The following is a 22,740-nucleotide window of genomic DNA, read 5'->3' on the forward strand; positions in this document are numbered from 1 at the left end:
TGTTTCTTCTCAATTACCTTTAAGACCTATCCCATCAAGAATTTGGGGGAAGGAAGAACAGACTGAAAAAGATCTGGAAATTGACACAGTCACAAGTAGGAATATAATGGATGATACTGTTAAATATGAAAGGGTCTGATATATTCTTTATTGAAAATAAATGCTAGAGTCCCTAGTTTGTATACCTCTAGAGAATTCTACAAATGATCACTTATAAAACTTAATAATTCAAATCTTTACAGCATTGTGATTGCACACCCAACTCTTCTCCCAGCATCTCAGCATTCCATTTTTAAATGCTTTGGAAATAAGAATAGAGACAGACCCCATTTGTCAGCGTTTAAAGTGGAGTTCTGTGAATTACGAAAATGCTACTCCTGAACCAAGAGCATCTTAAAATAACAGAATTGAGGGGAAAGGCCTACCATCTGAGGGAGTTCTCCTTTCCTTCTTCTCCTTCAATGTCTTCCAAGGTTTTGCTTCTCCTGGGGACAAGGCTTGAAGAGTATTTTACAATTTTTCACCATACACAGTCTATGTTACACAGTATTTATATACTGACTTTTCATTTTTACCCTTATGACTGTCATCCTTGAGGCTTCTAAGCTAAGAGCAAGACATTCAACTTTGGGTCTCAGCCCTACCTTAGTACTTCACTCAGTACCTCACTCAAACTGAAAGAATTATTCCATCCTGTTAAATCACTAGAATATACTATACAATACATTTGTGTTTAGTCACAATATAGGAGTAAATATTAATCAAGAGATTTCTAATCTGAGGCCTGTGATTCTCTGGGGAATCCTCTGAAACTGCGTATAAACTATTATACAGATGTGAATTTTTCTTGGGGGTTCCACAATATTCAATTAATAAAGAGTCTATAAACCAAAAAAAAAAAAAAAAAAAAAAGCCTCTCAATGCCTTAGTGAAATTAACAGGGAAATATGCTCTCAGTGAAGCCCAGCAGAGGGTCCTGCACTTCCCCCCAACCCTGTTAATTCATCTCAATGCTTACTTGTTCGCTCCTCTTCCACCTGGCTTGTAGCTTCCCCTTTGATTCGAGCTGCCAGCTCATCAGCAAATGATGTAGGTCTACTTTTTTTCTATGAGCAGAAAAGATCAAAAGTATCACTTTTTTTATGACAAACTGGCACAGTTTACTTTTGATACCCGACAAAATTACGTAACCAAAGGTAAAGAACTGAACTGATTAAAAATTTAACTAAATGAACTTAAACATATGCACCCTATATACAGACCACTTGAGAAACAGGACTCCCTTCATAGGGAGAAGGGAATAAGTTCCTTATTTGCTTATTTTGTTTAAATACTTCACTTTAAAAAAAAAAAAAAAAAAATACTTCACTTTAATCCTGAAAAATCCAAATAAGAAAACCACCATGAGGCACTGAGTGTGGGAAAAGGAGAGGAATATTAAAGTCTTAAAACTTTGGAAATGAATAGATTTTGAATGCTCTGACTGGAACAAGAGAAAGTGGTATTTGTAAGGCAACTAGTGATGCTCAACCATTACTTTCAAAAGTGTAAATGTACAAATATGATGCAAAATGAGATGGTTACAAATATAAATGACAATCAAAGTAATGAGTTCTTGGTGCCATTTCTAAAACTTTGTCAAGAGAGTCACTGTAGTCTTTCTTACAGGTCTAGTATTTTCTTCAGTGTCCTCAATATCTTCCTCCTCCTTCTCAGAATCAGCAAAAATGTCACAACCATCATCATCCTCTTCTTCATCACTCATTTGTGCAGTAGGCTAAGAATATAAACCTTGAGATTAGAACTAGGAAGTAAGGTCAACAAGCTGAAAAAGTGATACTGCCACTTAGACTTTAGGCAAAATGGAGATAGCTTGTCAAACAGGGAGGATGACGATGGTGATGCAGGGAAAGTCCTAAAGCAATAAATGTGCTAGAACAAATAACATACAAGATTTCCTTCCAGTGCAAGTACTATGCACAGAATAGCAGACACTGATTTATGTAAGACGTCCATCACTGGAAAAATGATAAATAAGTACAGCCTTATCTTGATAATACTAATAATTAAAAGGAATAAGCTATAACAATTGCAGAGGCTGTCCAAGGTATCAAGTGAAAAAAATGCTGAATGAGAAACCCAGTATGATACCTTGCCTACCCCCACCCAAACACCTACTTCATTTCTAGGGACACAAAGATATTTGAAAAAGCAAAAAAAAGGGATCCCTGGGTGGCGCAGCGGTTTGGCGCCTGCCTTTGGCCCAGGGCGCGATCCTGGAGACCCCGGATCGAATCCCACATCGGGCTCCCGGTGCATGGAGCCTGCTTCTCCCTCTGCCTGTGTCTCTGCCTCTCTCTCTCTCTCTCTCTGTGACTATCATAAATAAATAAAAAAAAAAAAAAAAAAAAAAGGCAAAAAAAAGTACTTACACTCCCAGATCACAACACCAATTACCTCTGAAAGAGTGTGGGATAATGAGGGGTGGAGGACTCAAACTAAGCTTTATCTATGAAATTCTAATTTTTATAAAAGGGGCTACTGGTAGATATCATTTATATAAACCATGCGAGGCACTATGCTAAAAGCACTTTATTAGCTACTTTAATCTTTAGAACCCTGAGGCTCTTTAACAATACAAATAAATGGTTAGGCCAATGCTTTTAATCACTGTATTGTATGATTTAAAAGTCTGAATTTATTAATCTTACTAGTAAGTTCCATAGAAATATATATCCTCTAAAGACTGATTATTAAATTGCCTCTGTGAATACAACTGGGAAAATTCAAGGACCAACCACAAAGTACTTAAATCCTTCATTTGGCAGTTGAAAATTTTTGTGAAAAAAAGATTTCCCAATTAGGAAACTGAAATGCAAAATGGGACTATCTCAATATACCACTGTATATATTATGGTAGCAAAAATCATAATTCTAATGCCAATAAGATTATAAGAATATCATCAGGCATGATCTGTAATGAGACCATAATATCAAGAGCCTTTGCTCTAACTCTACACCATCTCATTCCTAAAGAAATAGCTCACATAAGCAAAGGAGTTTTGTGCATGGAAATATTAAATGCAGCATTATCTCAAAAACAAAATTCTGGAAATAAACTATTTCCCATATAAATTTAGAGACTATGAAAGTATCATTGTATCACTATGCTTAAAATACAGAGTGCCCAAAGTGTATTACTAACACGATTCAAAATAATTTTTAAAATAATCTGTTAACATAAAAGAGCAGAAAATATACTATGTATATTAGGAAAAGAATACATCCTTAGAAAGGTATACAAAAATTAAGACTGCTATACTAAGACAGTAGAATTAGATTTGTACCTTTTGAGCGAACCTCTCTGTCAGTTAACCCTACTGCTATATTGTCTCAAATTTTAAAATAGGGGAGGGGGATTTATGTGAAATAGTTCAGCTTGAGTAACAAGGCCTTCATTTAGATGCTCTGTTTCCCAATTTTGTTTTTCACTTCTTTGTTTTCTAAGAAAAATTAAGATAAAATATAAAGCAAAACTGGAAAAACAAACATACAAAAAACCAAGTCAGTTAACTTAAAAACATGTAATGATTGAAGGAAAATTAGCTATAAAAATGAGTAAATCCTTATTTTCTCATAAGTCATTCTAAAATAATTTTTATATAACTTTTATTTTCTTAATTCCAATATAACTAACATACAGTATTATACTAGTTTCAGGTATACAATATACTAATTCAACAATTCTATGTTACTTAGTGCAATCCACTTTATCTATTTCACTCATCCCCCAGGCCAGCACCTCTCAAAAGTAATTTTTGCATATATTTAGTATATATGCTATACTTCAATTAAAATTTAAAAGCAAAGTCACTTTAGTACATAAGACTCACCCGGTTTTGATCATTGTCACTATGATTAGCAAAATCTTCATCCGACTCCTTTAGGGGAAAAAAAGGCTTTGTTGTTAAAACAGGATTTACTCACAAGCACAAAAATGATTTCAGGTCTAAGTCTCTTGGGGCACATCTATACTCAGACTCTTTGTATTGACTACTGGTTACCTGGAGTGTCAAGATGCAGATAAGGTGGACAGTTGGCAGTATCACCAAAAGTTGTTCATGCTAACATGTAATTTTTGTGGTTAATTTAGACAACTCTAATAATTTGCTCATACCTATCTGCACTATCATTGCTAACTTCTGAATTTAAAGTTAAGAGTTGCACATTTAATTATCAAAAGTTGGTTTGTGTGATTTTACATCTTGAACTCCACTCTCTTAGTATGGACTTTTTCCCCCAAATTATTCTAAGACAGAACTTACTCAAAGACTGAATTGCAGGCAGACTCTACCAAAACATCTAAGCTGCTCCCCTCAGAATATATTGGTAAGAGGAAGTCTTGGTGGGAAGGTAGGAGATCGGGGAAGCGTAAAAGGGATTAAAGCAGTTTTCCTTGTTTTTGTACATAAGACAAAAAGAAAACTCAATCCCACAGGAAAAAAACCTCAGGCTGGAACGCCCGGGTGGCTCAGTGGTTGAGTGTGTCTGCCTTTGGCTCAGGGCATGATCCCTGGGTCCTGGGATCGAGTCCCAAATCGGGCTCCTCTTGGGGAGCCCGTTTCTCTCCCTCTGCTTATGTCTTTGCCTCTTTCTCTGTGTCTCTCCTGAATAAATAAATAATACCTTAAAAAAAAAAAAGGAAAAAAAAACTAAGACTATGACTAGTAACACTGTTAAAAAATTTGTGAAAAGGGCAGCCCAGGTGGCTCAGAGGTTTAGTGCCGCCTTCAGCCCAGGGTCTGATCCTGGAGACCCAGGATCGGGTCCCACATCAGGCTCCCTGCATAGAGTCTGCTTCTCCCTCTGCCTATATCTCTGCGTCTCTCTTTCTCTCTGTGTGTGTCTCTCATGAATGGATAAATAAAATCTTTAAAAAAAAAATGTGTAAAAAGATAGTGCTAATTCACAAATATTTACTTAGTCTGTTAAATACACCCTCAGGTTCCTGCCCACCACGACCTGGAGATACAAACAGCTCTTACCCCTTCTTCATTCTCTTCACTGTCTGCAATACTGCCACGGTCACTGCCTACTGACCCCTCTGGTTAGAAGAAAAATAAAGCATTATTGCCAACATTCATAATAAAACATCCTTAGTTCCTTCTCAAAATCACAAACCACCATATACCAGCATCACAGAGATTTTGATAAAATTATCTATATACATTAATTAGAACTAAAAGTATCTTCACTATAGTGAGGAATACAAGATTTACATAGCCTTATAGGATCTCCCCACAAGATACTTACTAACTACAAAAAAAGTTAATTACCAAGGGAAAAAACTGGCCTATACTCTTCAAAAATGTTAAAGCTGTGAAACGCAAAGAAAGCCTGAGAAATTATATCAGACTAAAAGAAGACCAGAGATTTGACAACTAAATGTAGTGAGTAATCCCGAACTGGAGCCTAGACCAGAGGGAAAAAGAACCTATAAAGGACATAACTGGGACAACTGGCAAAATCTGAAATATGACAGAGGATTAGCTAATAGAATTACGTCCAGTATAATTTCCTTACTTTGATAACATATTGTAGCTACATATGAGACTGTCCTTGATCTTAGAAAACACAAACAAATATTTTGGAGTAATAAGGCATGTCTGCTTCTCTCAAACAGATTCAGAAAAAAAATATGTGTATACAGGGAGAAAAAAAATCAAACAAATGTGATAGAATATTAACAACCAGTAAACCAGAGCAAAGGGTATAGAGGAGTTCTTTCTTTGTACCACTCTGATAACATTAAGGTAAAGTTTGAATTTATTTAAAAATAAAAAGATATAAACATTAAAAGTAACAAAAATATTTGGCACAAAAGAATACCTTCACTAGACAGCTCTCCGAGACCTACATCTTCCTGCTCCATGAATAGCTTTGACCCAATTAAATAAGGTAAAGGACGATCAATGTATAGATCCTGTAAATAATGAAAGATAACAGCCATTATTAAATATTCAAGCTGAAAAATAAGTTTTCCATTTGACATCTTGTTCCATCTGACTACCCCAAACAAGTTACATAATGAGAGTGGACAATAACAAACACAGCAGGATTCAAAGTACAAAAAAATAATAATAATAAAATCACTGACTTTTTAAAAAGTCAAATCCTATGTAAAAAATAGCAAAGAAAAACTAAATCACACAATCTTCCTTCCCAATCTTCCTTCCCATGTATATGCCTACATATACTAAAAATGGCAAAGGCATGCACAAAGTTTACCAGAAGTAACCAAATAAGGATCACAACTTCACAGTAACATGTTCAAAAGGAGGGCCAAGGTAAGAAACTGAAGTTCTGGCTAGCTTTGATGAGTCCTAGCCCTGCCTTCCTCCCCAAAAAGCAGCACTGGTAAGCAAAAATCAGCTGCTCAAGCTGAGAATCTACTTTGAGAATCATCAATAATAGTTCTAAAATTTTGAAAGAAACACACTGAGGAAATAACTCAAATGGTTTTGTAGGACTCTGGGAGGCAGGTGGGTGTGTCCAGGTTCGGGTGTGAGAACAGGAGGGAACCAACAGGGGATTCCCTCACACTGCATTGGAGCAATGAGAAGGCTGGGCAGGGCACCCAAAGCAAGGGCTAGATGAGAAGAAACAGAGGGCAATGATGGAAGTATCTATAGTCAACATAATGAACCAAAGATACACATCCAAAAGACTGATGAGAACTTGTCTGGGAGAAAAAAATGACCCATAGAAGAAAATAATAATATCCCCCAGCAGCACCCACTGGATAATTTAGAAAAATGAAGTTGGTAAAATAAGACTAAGATTATAAAATAACAAAATGGAAAAAAGGACACCATATATAAGAGAATACCTACTGGACATCCTTCCATCCCAGTCCTCTACTTCTGAGTCCCACTCAACACACATGTATTAAAAATTTAAGTTCAAGAAAGCACTCCACCCCAGGACAACTTCCTATATCCACAGTAAAAGCAGATTTGTCCTTTGCAAGGTAGGATGTTTGGCCATAATCTCTTTTCTGTATTGGAAAGACCCTAGAGGTGCAGGAGAAAATAATTCTGATGCTTAACACAAGAGAGAATTTGAGAAGGTTAATGTAAAGGTTAAAGACACCACAAGGGTGCCTGGGTGGTTCAGCCGGTTAAGCATCTATCTATCTGCTGTCAGCTCAGGTCATGATCCCATCGTCCCAGGCTTGAGCCAGGGCACTGGGCTCCCTGCTCAGCAGGGAGTCTGATTCCTCATCTCTCTCTGCCCCTCCCTTCCCTACTCATGTTCTTGTTTACTCTGCTTGCTCTCTCTCTCAAATAAAAGAACAAAATCTTAAAAAAAAAAAAAAAGAAAGAAGAAAGAAAGAAAGAAAGAAAGAAAGAAAGAAAGAAAGAAAGAAAGAAAGAAAGAAAGGAAGAAAATAAAAAGTTAAAGACCACAGCAACCCAGATGCCTGGCAGGTTTAGTCAGTAGAATGTGCAACTCTTGATCTCAAGGTTGTGAATTTGAGTTCGATGTTGAGTGTAGAGATTACATAAACTTACTTGTTTAACTTAAAAAAAAAAAAAAAAAAAGATACAAAGCAACCAATTCAGTGCAAACAAAAGAAAGAGTGAATGGGGCTAATCAGGATTTAGAAAGTATTCCCACATCCTCCAGTAGAAGAGAAAGCAGTGTAGGACCTCCAACTAACAAGTGTGGGCCAGGCAATATACTTGCCTGGGATCCACTGCCGACTGCAAATCCCTACGGGGGAAGGCAGGCTAACAAGTGTACCAGTGCAAAAGGAGGAGCCCCAACATGGTACAACACTGGAAGGTCAAACTGGAAGAAGTGTGCAGCAAAACGAATGACCAGAAGAGCTCAGCTCTGTGGCATGTTTCAATTCATAAAAAGCACTTGCGTGTCACAAGGACTCTTTCTCAAAATCAATACAGCAACCTTTTGTTGCTTACTTCTGCGTGGCTGTGCTGCCCCAAACGTCTCCTCTGCAGATCTGAGAGAAAGTAATAGTAAAGCAATAACTACTTCTGAGGCTTATAGTCTAATTCATGAACACTCCTAACAGCCTTACTCATCCCAGCCAAAACCTGAAATCAACCCAAATGTCTTTCAACACTTTTTTTTTTTTTTAAATTCTTTCAACACTTCTGCAGTCTCCCTTAACATAAACTACAGAACTTCAGGTTCCCAACAATCTCTCTCACACAAGCCTCCTCATACTTCGGAACCCAATTCAAGTCACATCTGTACCCTCATTGCCCTGGGTAAAAGTCAGTTCTCTCTCAGAGCACTTATGATGGGGACTCATATGAACTTCTCCTCTCTCCCACCAGCTAGTAATGCTGTAATAAGCGCTGTGAGAGTAGGAACCATGCCCTGTACCTTTGTGCTCCCCTACCTACCTTGGTGTGCTGCCTTCTACCAATGTTCAGGTAAAGCAAGTCTTTCCAACAGAGTCAATATGAGATTGTTAAGTGCCATGCTCACTTTCTAAAAGTAAAGCCCATGTCTTACTAATTTTGTGCCCAAGTAAAGTACCCCAAACACAACAAGTCTAACAATAAATATATGAACTGTCTTTACCTTTGGTTCAAGGATCAGTTCCACTCGTTCATTGGCATCTTCTTCTTCGGAGTCTGAGTTTCCTGCTTTTATATCTAGTTGCTCAAATGCACTGTCTAGTACTTGTAAACCATAGTTCACAGCCTCCTGAACTTTAGGAATCAGATCTACTTCTTTCTGTTCCCGGGTCTTCTCCTACAGAGAAAATGACATTCAGTATGGATGTCCAAAGTATTGATACCACCCTAATAAAACAAAAAGAAATCAATTAAAAATGTTAACAAAAGTCAGATTCTGCTGACTGCTCAACAGACTTTGGAGTAAGTTTTGAACTTCAGGTTGGTCACATTCCAGATGTGGATCAAACTACCTAAGGTCCCAGAGTTCCCAGTTCACCATTTATAGAAAACAAAAGTACAATTATGGTATAATGGTTCAGCCAGATAACCTATGTAAAAATCCCCTGTCCACAATCACAAGCCCTCAAGCAGCACTTCACTTCCCTGCCACTGGAAGAATGAAGGGCTTAGACTTTCAAGTTCATCATGACTGGATACCACTAAACCTTGGTTAATGGGTCCTTGGACAATTTCAGAAGTTAAGACTTAGAAGAAATACTCCAGCCAGAGATGTCATTTTTCAATTAGTTAAAATACAAAAACAAAAGCCTAGTAATTATGGGTATTTTATACATTTGTTTCAAACCAAGAGAGGGTCAGTTCCATTATGACTTATCCTGTACATCATCTTAGAACAATGCCCCCCAAGTCTGTACTTATCACCAACCTGCTGAAAATACTCCACAGGCCTCCATTTCCTACAACAGCAGCTCTCAATGACAGTCCCCTCACTCATTCAACTGTGTCATCAGTTGTGAGAAATATTGAAAAAAAAAACGTAGTGTCATTTCCCCTCTTCAGAAATATTCTAGAAGCCAATACATAATTATATAAAGAACTAAATCACACAGTGCTATTGTGAGGGTCAAAGGAAAAGCCCTATGAGTGTCTTATACTTTTACCTTAAGTATGGATGTCTTTCTAATGTGGATTTTTTGTTCTGGCTGCATCTTTTTTCCAAGCTGGAATGCTTGGTTCTAGTCAAATAGTTAATATGCACTAGGTGTATGAAAATATGTTTGCGAAACAAATAATAAATACATAGTAGCTTTTGAAAAAAATAGTTCACCTCACACTCATCACTTAAAATTGAACCCTGATGTGGTGTAACCATATACTGCTGGCAAATCTTTTGAGGATCATTAAAAATAACTTTTTTTTTTTTTTTTTTTTTTAGCTGGGAATAGGTAGAACTGGAGCTGGTTTCTAATATCCTAACAGTTTCATCTAAGCAACAGCTACTGATAAAGTACCAAATTTGCAAGTGATTTATATTTTCTCAGTAAGTTAGAGCTGAGCCAAGGCTCCTCCCATTATAAACTTATATTCCAGTGCTTCCCTGAGTGGGAGAAAAAGGGTACAACTTCTGCCAGAAGGTAAGTCCAAAATGTCTTATCTATGCTTCGCCCCATGATGTGACAACATGGAAGAATGTTTATGCATCTAGAACACGTGAAGCCACAGAAGGGTAAAAAGATAGAAACTACTACCCCTAGACTCCTTAGCCTTGCTTATGAAGCCCTCCAGCACCCACTTCTCATTCTCTTTCCGTTCTTCCTGCCTAGCCACAAGTATCTTCCACTAACATAGTCTATAAGATACCAGGCACATCCCCCAACATTAAACCTCAGGGGCTGGCATTCTCTCCCACTGAAATGGCCTTAAAATCTGGCCCTTCTTTCTTCACTTAACATCTTACCCTTGGAGGTGTTCCCTGCTTACATCACTCAGCTCTTCTCATCTGAACTTCCAGAACAATTAGCAGTTCTGACATGTTATGCTCTACTGGCAAACCAAGACCATAAGCTCCTGAGGGTAAAGTCTTTAAGTCACCAGCTCCCTGCAATCTTAGTAGAGTCAGTAAGTGCTGACTGCACATTTCATGTCCTCTGTACTAACATCCTGTGACCTGCAGGAGGCACTCAAATGTGTGCGGACTGTAATTTCCAACTGGCGGGAATCAAAGCTGTCATGAAAGAATAGGGAAAGTTCAAAGAACTCACACTTACAGCCCAGTCTGTGACCAGCTTTTGCATAACCCTCAAGGTAAGAATGGTTTTTACATTTTTTAAGGGGATAAAGGGAAGGAGGAGAAAGAGCAAAAAGAAGGAAAAAGAGACAGAGATCAATGTAGCCAGCAACCAAACCTAAAACATTGACTATCTGGCCTTTTACAGAAATTCTCCAGTACTCTACTCTGAAGCCAGAATTCAAAAACTTTATATATTTCTTACTATACTACATTTCAGAAACAAACCAAAGAGTTCGATTCTTGGACTATCAGAAGCAGTCTTTCCTATTTCCCCCAGTAACCATCTTCCTGCTCACAAGCCCCCACCAGCCACATTACAAACTTCCACCACCTTCCTTCTCTAAGTCAACACTCAACAGAAGAGTAATTTAATGCAAGTACCTGTTCTGCTTTTTCTGTCTCAGCTTTGAGCACCGGCTCCTCCACCTCTTCATCATATACACGCTACATATGGAAGCAAATTCATTTTTAAATGGTCAAAATATCATTCGGAATACACTGTAATATACAAATTCAACACATAATTTTTAAAAAGAGAAGAAATGATTATTCAAAAAATGGTTGAGGTCATTGGTTGAGAACTAAAAGCAAAAAGCAGTAGTTAAGTTTAAATTTAAACTTAAATTTAAAAAGATAGAAATGACTAGGAAATGTGAAAAAAAGTTCAATCTCACTGTTGACCAAAGAATTACAAAAACAATTAAAATACCATTTTCAGACCTTTGGTTTAACCTAATACTTGATGCTGGCAGGGCAATGCTACAAGTACTGAATATGTCAACTGGAAGAACTTACCTACTAGGTAACAAGAGCTTTAACATTGTAAGCAATGGAAATGGTAGAAGTCCTTTTCATTACCAAACAGTTGATAAACTTTTATTATCTCATTTATGTGAAAGCAGGTAAGCCAAGCCCACCAAAGATTTGCCAGAAGGCCAGGCATCTGACTGACCTGTACAGCATAGGCAGGCAGGCATCTCTGTTCCAAAACAGAGCTTTGGCTCCAATAACTCGTCGTGATGCCTTTTACTTTTTAACTATTTAATTATTAAAAAGAAGACATGAAAACATAGTCTGGTAAGACTTATTAGAAATTTGCAGTATTTAAGATTGGGATACTGGCATATAGGTAATCAAAATAAAATACAAATGCAAGAAAATGATCCATAATTCCTGTAAACCTAATTTTATTTTCACAAAATCACAAATGTATATATACATACTTTCATACAGAAGTGAGGAAAAGAACTTACAATAAAGCTTACCATGTGAGGAAAAAAAAGTAACATTCCTATCTCACACCACACATATAAACACTCATACACATTCATGCAAGTATATACTCTCCAGATAAGAATAAAAATGTAGATATACAACGAGGCCTTTACCCAAAACATTTAGAGTTAAAGTAAATGGGAAGTTGATGGCTTTGAAGCAAATATGGAAAAATACTAGTCTGTTAATGCAGAGTGGTACATATTAGCACTTGTGGTTATTATCCGTTCTTTTCTAGACAGTTAAAAGACTTCATTAAGAAGTTTTATATTGAAATATTGTTAAAGGACTTATAAAATAATAAACTACTACTAAGAAAAATACAGCATGCAAATATATACATGCAGAAAAAGTTAAAGTTAAAAAAAGACTAGAAAGAAATGTGGCAAAGTGTTCAATGCCTAGTTAATTTGGGGAGGTAGAGTTATAGTTAATTTTTTGTGGCTTTAATATTTTTACACCTCAATATCGTTTATCTATGTTGATCTCTTCAACAAGTGTTCGTTATCTTTACAACAAGAAAGAAAAAGCTTAAAGGCCAAGGTCTGCATGAGAAATGGACTTAGAATACATATACCAGAATGCTGAAAGGCACTCTCTACTATCTGAAATTTCAGATACTTCCTCTTCTTCCATAATTTTAAAAAATAATTGTTCTGGGGCACCTGCATGGCTCAGTTAAGCATCTGCGTTCAGCTCAGGTTGTGATCTCAGAGTACTAGGATCCAGCCCTGTATCAGGCTCCTTGCTCAGTGGGGTGTCTGCTTCTCCCTCTCTCTCTGATCCTCCCCCCTGCTCATGTTCTTGCTCTCTCAAATAAATAATATCTTAAAGAAAAATTCTATAAAGATCAGAAACTTGGAGGGTAATTTTCAAAGACAGGAACAGAAAAGTAAATAAATCTTAAAATTAAGGCTTTCAGGCATGGCAGCTACCAAGGTCACTTCAGATTTTAAATACTAAGATCATTTAACCTAAAAGGTTGAGCTTCACACTCAAGTCTGAAAAGCACCAACATCCTACTTTTTCTCCTGCTTGACATTAAAAATTACCTCACTCAAATAAATAAAATCTTAACAAAAACAAAAAAACCCACATCATAAGGTATCAGCAGACTATGCCTGAGAAGCCAAACATGACCTCTATGAAACCATTCAGCAAATACATAAAACCCATATATCTTTTGAGTGATGAGAATTCTGTATCTCAAGTACTCAGCACACACCAGATAACCAATGCTAACTACCTTCACTCTTACCAGGCTAACCTCACAGCTTCATGTGTTTTTTGATAATTTTAAAATCAGGTAGCCATTCCTAGAATTGTCAAATATCTTTAGTATTTTCCCTCAAAGGATATTTTCTTCACGTGAGGAAACAAGGAAAGAAATGAGGTAGAGAAAAGGGACCAGAGGCTGAGGACCTCTTAACAGATTATACACAGCTCTGATCCCTTTCATTTATGTGTTCTCTTGTTTATTCATGCAAATATTCACTAGGATCCTACAAACCAGGAGTGTGCTGGGCCCAAGGAATACGATATTTAGAAAAAAATGTAGGACTTGATTTAGTAGTTTGGCACATCAAATCATGTTAGTAAATGTGAAATTACAATCACGAGAAATGCTATGAAAGTCATTTCTGGGGTGCCTGGCTGGCTCAGTCAGAAGTGCATGCAACTCAACCTTGGGGTCATGAGTTCAAGCTCCACTCTGGGGGTAGAGATACTAAAAAAATAAACTTTAGAAAAAAAAATAAATCATTTCTAGGTCACTTAATGTTTCAGGACAAAACTTCCTAAATTAATAGATTCATGAAACTTTAAGAATTCTGTTCCCTTCTGAGGACACACTGAGGCACAGGCCACTGTTAATTAGTATTTCTCCTCCTTCAGAGTCCCCTCTTGAGCCTTTACTAAAGGTACTGATTTCTCTTGCCCCAGAAAGTCCTGATTGCTCTTTAGTTTCACTAAGTCTATAATACATTTTTCAACTTGGGGATTGTTTCTGAAGTTAATTACTAAAACCAAGAAACCCATATGACTTTGGATACCTTTCCAATAATCTATCATGAAACTAAATGGCACCATCATTCAAGCCAGCATTGTAATATATGAGTACCAAGACTAGGATTTGAAGGAAAAAAAAACTAAAAAGCCAAATCACTTGCAAATGTATTAACAGCATGTAGATCTTTTCCACAGTTTTATTAAGCATCAGCTGTACTCTTAACATCATCATGTTCTGCCACAAATGAGAAGCCTATGTAACATGTGCCGTTACAGGGAGGTGTGAGCAGCAGTAAAACTTGAAAGTGGCCAACAGTCCCTTTCAAGAGAGGGGATTCTGGCTGCAGAATGGGAGGTGAAGAGGCATAAGGAGTAAGGGAATGGAAAGATGGATGGAAAACAGGGAATTCAAGAAGAGAACAGAAATAAAGAAATAAAAAAAAAAATCAAAAAGAACAAAACCCCACTAGATCAAGGAAAACTCAAATGCAAAAAACCTTGGCTGAATAAAAGATAAATAAGACAAGAAGACTGTGATTCAGAAAAAATAGTTTATGATGCCCCCCACCCCTGAAAATTCAATCAGGTACCAATCCAGCCAGTACCATGTGGTAAAAGTACACTTAGAAAGTCAATACAGGGGATCCCTGGGTGGCTCAGTGGTTTAGCGCCTGCCTTTGGCTCAGGGTGCAATCCTGGAGACCCGGGATCGAGTCCCGCGTCAGGCTCCTGGCATAGAGCTGCTTCTCCCTCCTCCTGTGTCTCTGCCTCTCTCTCTCTCTCTATGTCTATCATAAATAATAAATAAATACTAAAAAAAAGAAAGTCAATACATACACAGGTAAAAATCACACATGGGTCAAAGCTCAGTACTGTTTAGAGTTGATTCTATATCACAGGTTCAGCCATCGTAACAAAATATTAATCAAGAATATTGAAAAAAAAAAGATCATTCCAAGTAGGCACACATGCCTTTAAAATAATTTATCAGAACATGGTGGGCACAGTCAATACTGCAGCCACATTCTCGAGCCTAGAGGATCAAGACGAAGTGTACAGCTTTCCTTACAGAACATGTCCACAATAAAGTTCGTTGGAATGCCATCCAAGTCAGCACAACTAAAACTAAAAATGGATGGAAAAACTAGAAAGTAAGAAAATTGTGTCATTATATTTTTTAAAGGCTTGAAAAAATAAACTTTACTAATTAAAAAAAGCCATTAATCCTAAAGAAAGAAGCTTCAATTACCAAGAACCTCTACATTCATCAAAATTGAGGAGGGTACCTAATAATGAAGCACTTAATATCACAACAGATTATCTCTCTAAAAAGCATTATTTATAAGTCAGATACAACGAAATAACTCACATTCTCAATGAACTGGGTATTAGACAGCATAAGGAAATCATTGAAGACATTATGCAGGCGACAATCTGTTGCTTTAGTTTCCCGGATTAGACCATCCACTTGTTTCTTGATCTCATGGGTTCTAGAGATAGTCTGCTGTGAGAATTCCTGTAGAAACTGTAGTAGCTATATTAAAAATAAACATAAAGCGGTATCAATATCACATGAGACTATCCTATGTATCAAAAGATAGGGATCCCTGGGTGGTGCAGGGGTTTGGCGCCTGCCTTTGGCCCAGGGTGTGATCCTGGAGACCCGGGATCGAGTCCCACGTCGGGCTCCCGGTGCATGGAGCCTGCTTCTCCCTCTGCCTATGTCTCTGCCTCTCTCTCTCTGTGTGTGACTATCATAAAAAAAAAATAAAAGAAGAACCCATTTCTTTTCACCTTTGTGTAAGTGTATGTGTGCTGGAATGTAAGGGATGCTGCTTTTGACAATACCCAGGACCAAGTAGCCCTGAAAAACATTAAAGAAGTTCATCAAAACAGTGCCAAGGAGTCGGTGGACACTTGCTATCTCATTTCTGGTGAAATTTGAAAGTCCTGTTTGGTTATCACTCTTCAGAAATCCCAGAAGAAGGGCAAACTAACAAACCACTACTCTTATTTTAAAAAAAAATGGCATTCATATGGGACTTTGGAATCACAGCTCTGGGCTTCTAGCCCCCGCTTTCAAAGTCCCACTCCGGGATATCCATTTACAGGCTTGTCTACCTCCCCATACGGTCTGGGTCTCAACGTGGAAGGGCCTCACTAGGGACCTAGCAATCCAGCAGCGCAGAGAAAACCTATCTGCCTCCCTCAGGATGGATATGGGTGCGCTGCTACAAAACTCAAACCAGGAAGAGAACCCCGCGTGTGGGCTGTAGGCCCAGTGGGGGCACTCAGCCGGCTAAGGACGACCCGCCCTCCCCTGCCCGGGGGCCTAGAACTGCAGCCGCGGTGTCTTTGAAGGCGAGAGGGTTATGTTATTAAGAATAGCAGAGGCAGGGGATCCCTGGGTGGCTCAGCTGTTCAGCGCCTGCCTTCGGCCCAGGACGTGATCCTGGAGTCCCGGGATCGAGTCCATATCGGGCTCCCTGCATGGTCCCTGCCTGTGTCTCTGCCTGTGTGTGTGTGTGTGTGTGTGTGTGTGTGTGTGTGTGTCTCACGAATAAATAAATAAAGTCTTTTAAAAAAAATGGCAGCGGGATAGATCGGGTGGAGAAGGAATTGGGGCTCCTGTTCTGCCCGCAGGCCGCGCGCCACCCCAGGCGGCCCCGCCTTCCCCTCCCGGTCCCGGGGCCCGCCTCTCACGCCCGCATCAGCCGCCAGCGACCAGCTCTGGCTGCTCCTACGGATCTCCTCCACCGACCAGGGTCGCTCCCACACGGGCTCGGACGCCGGCGCCCGCTCCTGGTCCGGGGTCGTCCGGTTCATCTGCAGCGGCAAGACCAGAGAGGCTGAGCTTCGGAGAGGCGACGGCCCGGCCCGGCCCGGCCAGCTCCTGCCCGCCCCGGCCCCGCCCCGCCCCGCCCCGGCCCGGCCCGGCCCGGCCCGCCGCCCTCACCATCCCGGTCGTGCAGTCCGGCAGGCTCCGAGGCAGGCAGCCACGACCCCACCCGCCGAGGCCCGCAGGTCTGCGGAAGCCGAGCGCCGAGTCCGGAGCCCTGCGGGGCGCGGCACGTGACCGGCTCTCACGTGACTGGGCTCACACGTGACCGGATGTGCATGGCGCCGGAAAAAAGAGGCGGCCACCAGCTAGGGAGTCGTCAGGCGGCTTGCGGCTGGGCTAAGGTGGGAGCTGGCGGGAAGGGTGACGACGCTAGGGGGCGCTGGCGGGGCGCACTCCGCAAGGTTGCACTAGAGGGAGCGTGGGGCCCGACGCGGTGGCTGCCGAGTGGCCTCGGGGGAGCGGCGAGGTAGCCGGTGGGACCACCCGGCTAGGGCCTTCGCCGTCGAGTCACGCGGGCGGACGGAAAGCTGGCCCCGCCGGGGCGCTCTGCTGCCTCTCGCTGGGCCTTCACGCCGGTGCTCAGTAAGTGGCGAAGGGCGGAGCAGCCTGACCATCAGTTTGCTCGCTTTCGACTCCGTGTGTAGGCAGGGCCTGCTTAAGATCCTTCGCTCGGATTCGCTCGACAGTGAGTCCACAGATGCAAGCTCAGACTTCTCATAAGACAAGCAAAAATCCTTTGTGATCTGGTCCCCGCTGCGAATATATCTTCGACTCTCCCCGCTCCCTACTAGCGCTCCGTGATCCAGATTTTAATCCCTCTTGTGCCAGACCAATTTACTTCTCTAATTAAATATCCCAGTTTCTTTTCGTTCCTTTGTGCCCAAGGGCAAGTTATTTAACCTCTGCTAGCTTCCTCCTCAGAAAAAGGAAGAAACATATCTTGCAGGGACATGGTATCAAATATGTAATATTCTTGTTTGGAGGTGCCTGGCTGACTCGCTCAGTGCAGTATGCGACTCATGGTCTCAGGGTCATTAGTTATACCCCACATCGGATGCGGAGCCTACTTTAGAAAAAAACAAAAAACTTACTTCATGTGCATTTTGGTAAGTGCACAATCTTTTAAATAGTTATGATAGGAATTGGGGTGTTTTATGATTTACAGGATTTTAATTTTCACATCGTGGAAACAATGGCATATTCTCGTCTTTATTTTCACTTATGACTATAATGTGGCTATTGCTCAAAGTCAGGGACAGGTCTAACAATTTTGTTGAAGATATAAACTTCTCAGCATTACACAATCCGATGTAATATGTAGTATTTCCTAATAGTTTAATGGATGTTTCATTGTTCATTAATATTAGAGGATTTAATAAGAGAAAAGCCACTGCCAAAATCTGCCTTACAACTGAAAATCCAGGGGCGCCTGGGTAGCTCAGTCAGTTAAGCAATCAACTCTTGATGTCAGCTCAGGTCATGAAAGAATCAAGAGATCCAGCCCTGCCTCAGCTCCATGCTGGCTTGGAGTCTGCTTAAGATTTTTTCTCGGGATCCCTGGGTGGCGCAGCGGTTTAGCGCCTGCCTTTGGCCCAGGGCGTGATCCTGGAGACTCGGGATCGAATCCCACGTCGGGCTCCCGGTGCATGGAGCCTGCTTCTCCCTCCGCCTGTGTCTCTGCCTCTCTCTCTCTCTCTCTCTCTCTCTCTGTGTGTGTGTGTGTGACTATCATAAATAAATAAAAATTAAAAAAAAAAAAAAGATTTTTCCTCTCTCTCTCCCTCTCTGCCCCTTCCTGCACTAGCCTGCGTGTGCTTCTCTCTCTCTCTCTCTCTCTCTCTCTCTCTCTCTCTCTCAAAAACAAATGAAAATCCAGAATGTTAAAAGCTACAAAATTGGTCATTGTTAAGACAGGGTTTTACAAAGTCATTGCTGAAGCTACAGGTACTAATGGAAAAGTAACAATAATAATAATTTTAAAAGCTTTAATTTATCCAAATTTGCTATCATTTATATAATTTATACAAGCAGTGTTAAATATACACATTTTACATTACAGTGTGAAGCACAGTATTTATAAAATGACCAATGCTATAGCCTTAGTATTAACATATGCAAATGAATTTGGACCTGTGACTAAGAGTGCTCAAATCCAGCTGATTTTCTAAGTAATTATGTGGTCCAAATGGTGTGATTATAGCATTAGAGTTTAGAATTGTAACCAACCATCTCTAACCAAACCCCCAATTTGGTTAGAGGTAGTTGATTTGCATGTATTGCTAGCTAGTTCCTTTGTATGTATTGCTAGCCCTCTGTGGTTCTGATAATAGGACTTGTGCATTTTGTTTTATGAGAACCCACAAACCTAAAAATCCAATAATATAGTTCTGACCCATTTTAATAAGTCTACTAACTGTAAGTTATGTGCTTTTTTAAAAAATGGCAGTTGTAGGATCCCTGGGTGGTGCAGTGGTTTGGCGCCTGCCTTTGGCCCAGGGCGCGATCCTGGAGACCCAGGATCAAATCCCACGTCGGGCTCCTGGTGCATGGAGCCTGCTTCTCCCTCTGCCGATGTCTCTGCCTCTCTCTCTCTGTGACTATCATAAATAAATAAAAATTGAAAAAAAAAATTTTTTTAAATGGCGGTTGTTTTTAAAATATTATTATAGTACTTTATTAATTATGTATCTGGTAGTTTGGCCAAATGGACGGCCTCAAAATTACTACCAGTTATCATTTTGCACTAGTATATGAAACATGAGCAGCAAATGTGTGCAACTATATCCCAAAACTGTCAAGCTCTACAGTCTTGAAGTTAGATTTCTTAACTACAAGATACAGTTTGCCAATCACCCTGCTCACCAAAATTTTTTTTAAGATTTGGTGGTTTACTTGAGAGAGAGAGCATAAGCAGGAGGGGCAGAGGGAGAGGGAGAATCTCAGACTGCGCTGAGCACAGAGACTGATCCAAGGCCCAATTCCAGGACCCCGAGATCACAACATGAGCTGAAACCAAGAGTTAGATGCTTAACTGACTTCACCACCCAGGCCACCAAATTCTTTTTAATAAGACTCACAAATTTATTTATGACATTGTTCCTCCTTTCTGGTAAAACCCTTATTTCAACAAACTACTACCCGCAAGGTGGGTTTACAACTCTTAAAATGTCATTATTCTAGGTGACCTTTATCTGAAGTGTTTTTGAAATACTGATGATCACAAAAATCTCCTTCCATTTTATAACAGTTCCTAACTTAAGGTACACACAATAGGGCAGCCCAGGTGGCTCAGCGGTTTAGCGCCGCCTTCAGCCCGGGGCTTGAGACCCGGGATCGAGTCCCACATCAGGCTCCCTGCATGGAGCCTGCTTCTCCCTCTGCCTGTGTCTCTGCCTCTCTCTAGAAGTCTCTCATGAATAAATAAATAAAAATCTTTAAAAAAGAAAAGGTACACACAATAATGTAGACCACTAGCTGCTTGCCTTTTCAATAAAGGTAGAATTCAAGTCAAAGGTATTAAATAACTTGTAATGCTTTTTCTGTTCCATAGGATTAATTTTACATCTTTACAGCATCACAGGCTGAGAAAACTGGGGAATAATACATTTTATGCTTTCATAATGCATAGCTCTCAGATGTTGCACTGAAATACCTACAGATCTAAAATATCAATGTTTGAGGTTGACCATCAAATGTATTATATGTAACGTAAGGACTGATTTTTCTAACTCTACTTTCTTGAAAATAAGTCTAGCCACCCTGCTTTATTTTACAGAAACTCCAACGTGGGTAAGCCATAGTTCTTCTAAGAGTCATTTAAAGTGCCTAAGAAAAGATTTTCTACAAGAATGGGCAATTCAGAGGCTCCACATGAGGTGACTCAGAAATGCTTCCCTATAAAACAACCCAGAAACCAGGCACCCCACAGTAAGTACAACATGCTCCTCTAACAGATCTCTGCTCTCTGACCTTGGTAGAAAAGCTGATCCATATACAGAGTAATAGAGTCTGATGAGTTATGGGAATCAAGCAGCTTTACTTACTGATTCTAAACTCTGACTTTATATGTCAACAAGCAGCACTTTTTGGGCTGTCAGGGATGCATTTCTCCCACAGCCCTTTCCCTGCCTCTGTTAATCATTGAGCTCTCTTTTTCTGAATTTGAGAGTGAGTCAAGGCTTTAACTCTAGGGTGGCCTGATAAAGATTCAAGAGTTGGAATTTTAAATCAGCTGCAAGTCTTTAGAGCTTTGATACTATATGACATTAAATAACCCTTCCCCGTGTTTATCCAACCTCCCCTTGACTCTGCTAATTGCCCACATACATCAGAAGGCAGGCCTCAAGTAATGCCCAAATACATCAGAAGGCAGCCTCAAGTAATGCCATCATCATTCCCAGAAGTGGTTGGCAAGTCTTACCAGGAGACTTTGTAACCCTCCTAGGAGTCCAGTTCCTACACTGACTGTTTAATGAAAGCTAAACCACTAAGAAATGCTCCTGCATCATGATAATTTTGCTCACCCATTTGCTTCATTCCTTTTTTAAAAAAAGATTTTATCTGTTTATTCATGAGAGACACAGAGAGAGAGGCAAAGACATAGGCAGAGAGAGAAGCAGCTCCCCATGGGACTGCTCAATGCAATTGAGACTCAATGTGGGACTCAATGCCAGGACTCCAGGATCACTCTCTGAACCAAAGGCTACCCAGGCACCCCAAAAAATGGACTTAAAAAAAATACTGCTGAAACAACTGAGTAGCTATTTGGGATAAGATAAAAGTAGAACCGTAACTATCATTTCACGTAAAAATAAATTCCAACTGGATTAAAGATCTAAATGCAAAAACCGAAATCATGCAAGTGACATGACAAATGACTTCCTCTTTAGCCTCAGTATAAGTAGAGTCTAACTATGACTTGAAATCTGTAATAATAAAAAAAAATGATAAATTTGAATGCATAAAAATAAAACATTTCTCATGGTCAAAGCCATCATAAAGTCAAACAACAATTGGCAAACCAAAAGAAAATATTTGCGATGTATATAACAGACAAATAGCTAATATCTCTAATATACTAGGAAGATATTAAAGAACTCTTAAAAATTATGGGATCCCTGGGTGGCGCAGCGGTTTGGCGCCTGCCTTTGGCCCAGGGCGCGATCCTGGAGACCCGGGATCGAATCCCACGTCGGGCTCCTGGTGCATGGAGCCTGCTTCTCCCTCTGCCTGTGTCTCTGCCTCTCTCTCTCTCTCACTGCGTGCCTATCATAAATAAAAAAATAAAATAAAATAAAATAAAAAAATAAATAAATAAAGAACTCTTAAAAATTAAATCGCAAGACACTACAAAAAAAAGGAGAATCAACTGCCAGTTTCCTCAACAGAATATTTAACAAACCAAATCCAACAATACAATCAAAAAATCATTCATCACAGTCAAGTGGGATGTGTTCCCAGAATATAAGGGTGTTTTAATATTCACAAATCAATCAACATGTTACATCATATCAATAAGAGAAACGATAAAACCCACATGATCATCTCAATAAATGCAGAAAAAATGTTGACAGAGTACAAGATCCATTCATGATAAAAAGCCCTCAACAAGGTAGTTCTAGAGGGAACATACCTCAGCATAAAAAGGCCATATGTGAAAAACCCACAGCAAACATCATACTCAGTGGGGAAAAACTAAGAGCTTTTCCCTGAAGATCAGGAACAAGACAGGCATGCCCACTTTCACCACTTTACTTCAGCATAGTCTGGAAGTCCTAGCCACAGCAATCAGACAACAAAAAGAAAGAAAAGGCATCCAAATTAGTAATGAAAAAGTAAAACTTTCACTATTTGCAAATGAAATGCTACTA

At 39.7% G+C, this 22,740-nt stretch overlaps 2 protein-coding genes across 19 annotated transcripts in view; one reads left to right on the forward strand and one right to left on the reverse strand.

The window, feature by feature from the left end:
- The window catches only part of WASHC2A (WASH complex subunit 2A), a 55,381-nt gene extending 38,239 nt beyond the window's left edge, over positions 1–17,142 (reverse strand). For 15 of the 16 annotated variants that reach the window (XM_077878567.1, XM_077878577.1, XM_077878576.1 and 12 more), the window contains exons 1-11: positions 16,985–17,142; positions 16,732–16,854; positions 15,398–15,562; positions 11,128–11,190; positions 8,617–8,790; positions 5,890–5,983; positions 5,046–5,104; positions 3,894–3,941; positions 1,667–1,777; positions 1,019–1,106; positions 426–497 (exon numbers count right to left, since the gene is read on the reverse strand). In XM_077878567.1, the coding sequence (XP_077734693.1) occupies positions 426–497; positions 1,019–1,106; positions 1,667–1,777; positions 3,894–3,941; positions 5,046–5,104; positions 5,890–5,983; positions 8,617–8,790; positions 11,128–11,190; positions 15,398–15,562; positions 16,732–16,854; positions 16,985–16,987 (1,000 nt within the window). In that variant the 5' untranslated portion in view covers positions 16,988–17,142. The remainder of the gene's footprint in view (positions 1–425; positions 498–1,018; positions 1,107–1,666; positions 1,778–3,893; positions 3,942–5,045; positions 5,105–5,889; positions 5,984–8,616; positions 8,791–11,127; positions 11,191–15,397; positions 15,563–16,731; positions 16,855–16,984) is intronic. The other variant, XM_077878564.1, reaches the window with a different exon arrangement.
- Positions 17,091–22,740, forward strand: part of NCOA4 (nuclear receptor coactivator 4) — a 68,786-nt gene continuing 63,136 nt past the window's right edge. Inside the window, exons 1-3 of one of the 3 annotated variants that reach the window (XM_077878583.1) lie at positions 17,296–17,452; positions 17,854–17,976; positions 20,646–20,797. In XM_077878583.1, coding sequence (XP_077734709.1) covers positions 20,719–20,797 — 79 coding nt within the window. In that variant the 5' untranslated portion in view covers positions 17,296–17,452; positions 17,854–17,976; positions 20,646–20,718. Of the gene's footprint in view, positions 17,212–17,295; positions 17,453–17,853; positions 17,977–20,645; positions 20,798–22,740 lie in introns of those variants that run through there. The other 2 variants (XM_077878585.1, XM_077878584.1) reach the window with 2 other exon arrangements.

This window comes from Canis aureus, chromosome 29, assembly GCF_053574225.1.
Source record: "Canis aureus isolate CA01 chromosome 29, VMU_Caureus_v.1.0, whole genome shotgun sequence".
Taxonomy (NCBI): domain Eukaryota; kingdom Metazoa; phylum Chordata; class Mammalia; order Carnivora; family Canidae; genus Canis; species Canis aureus.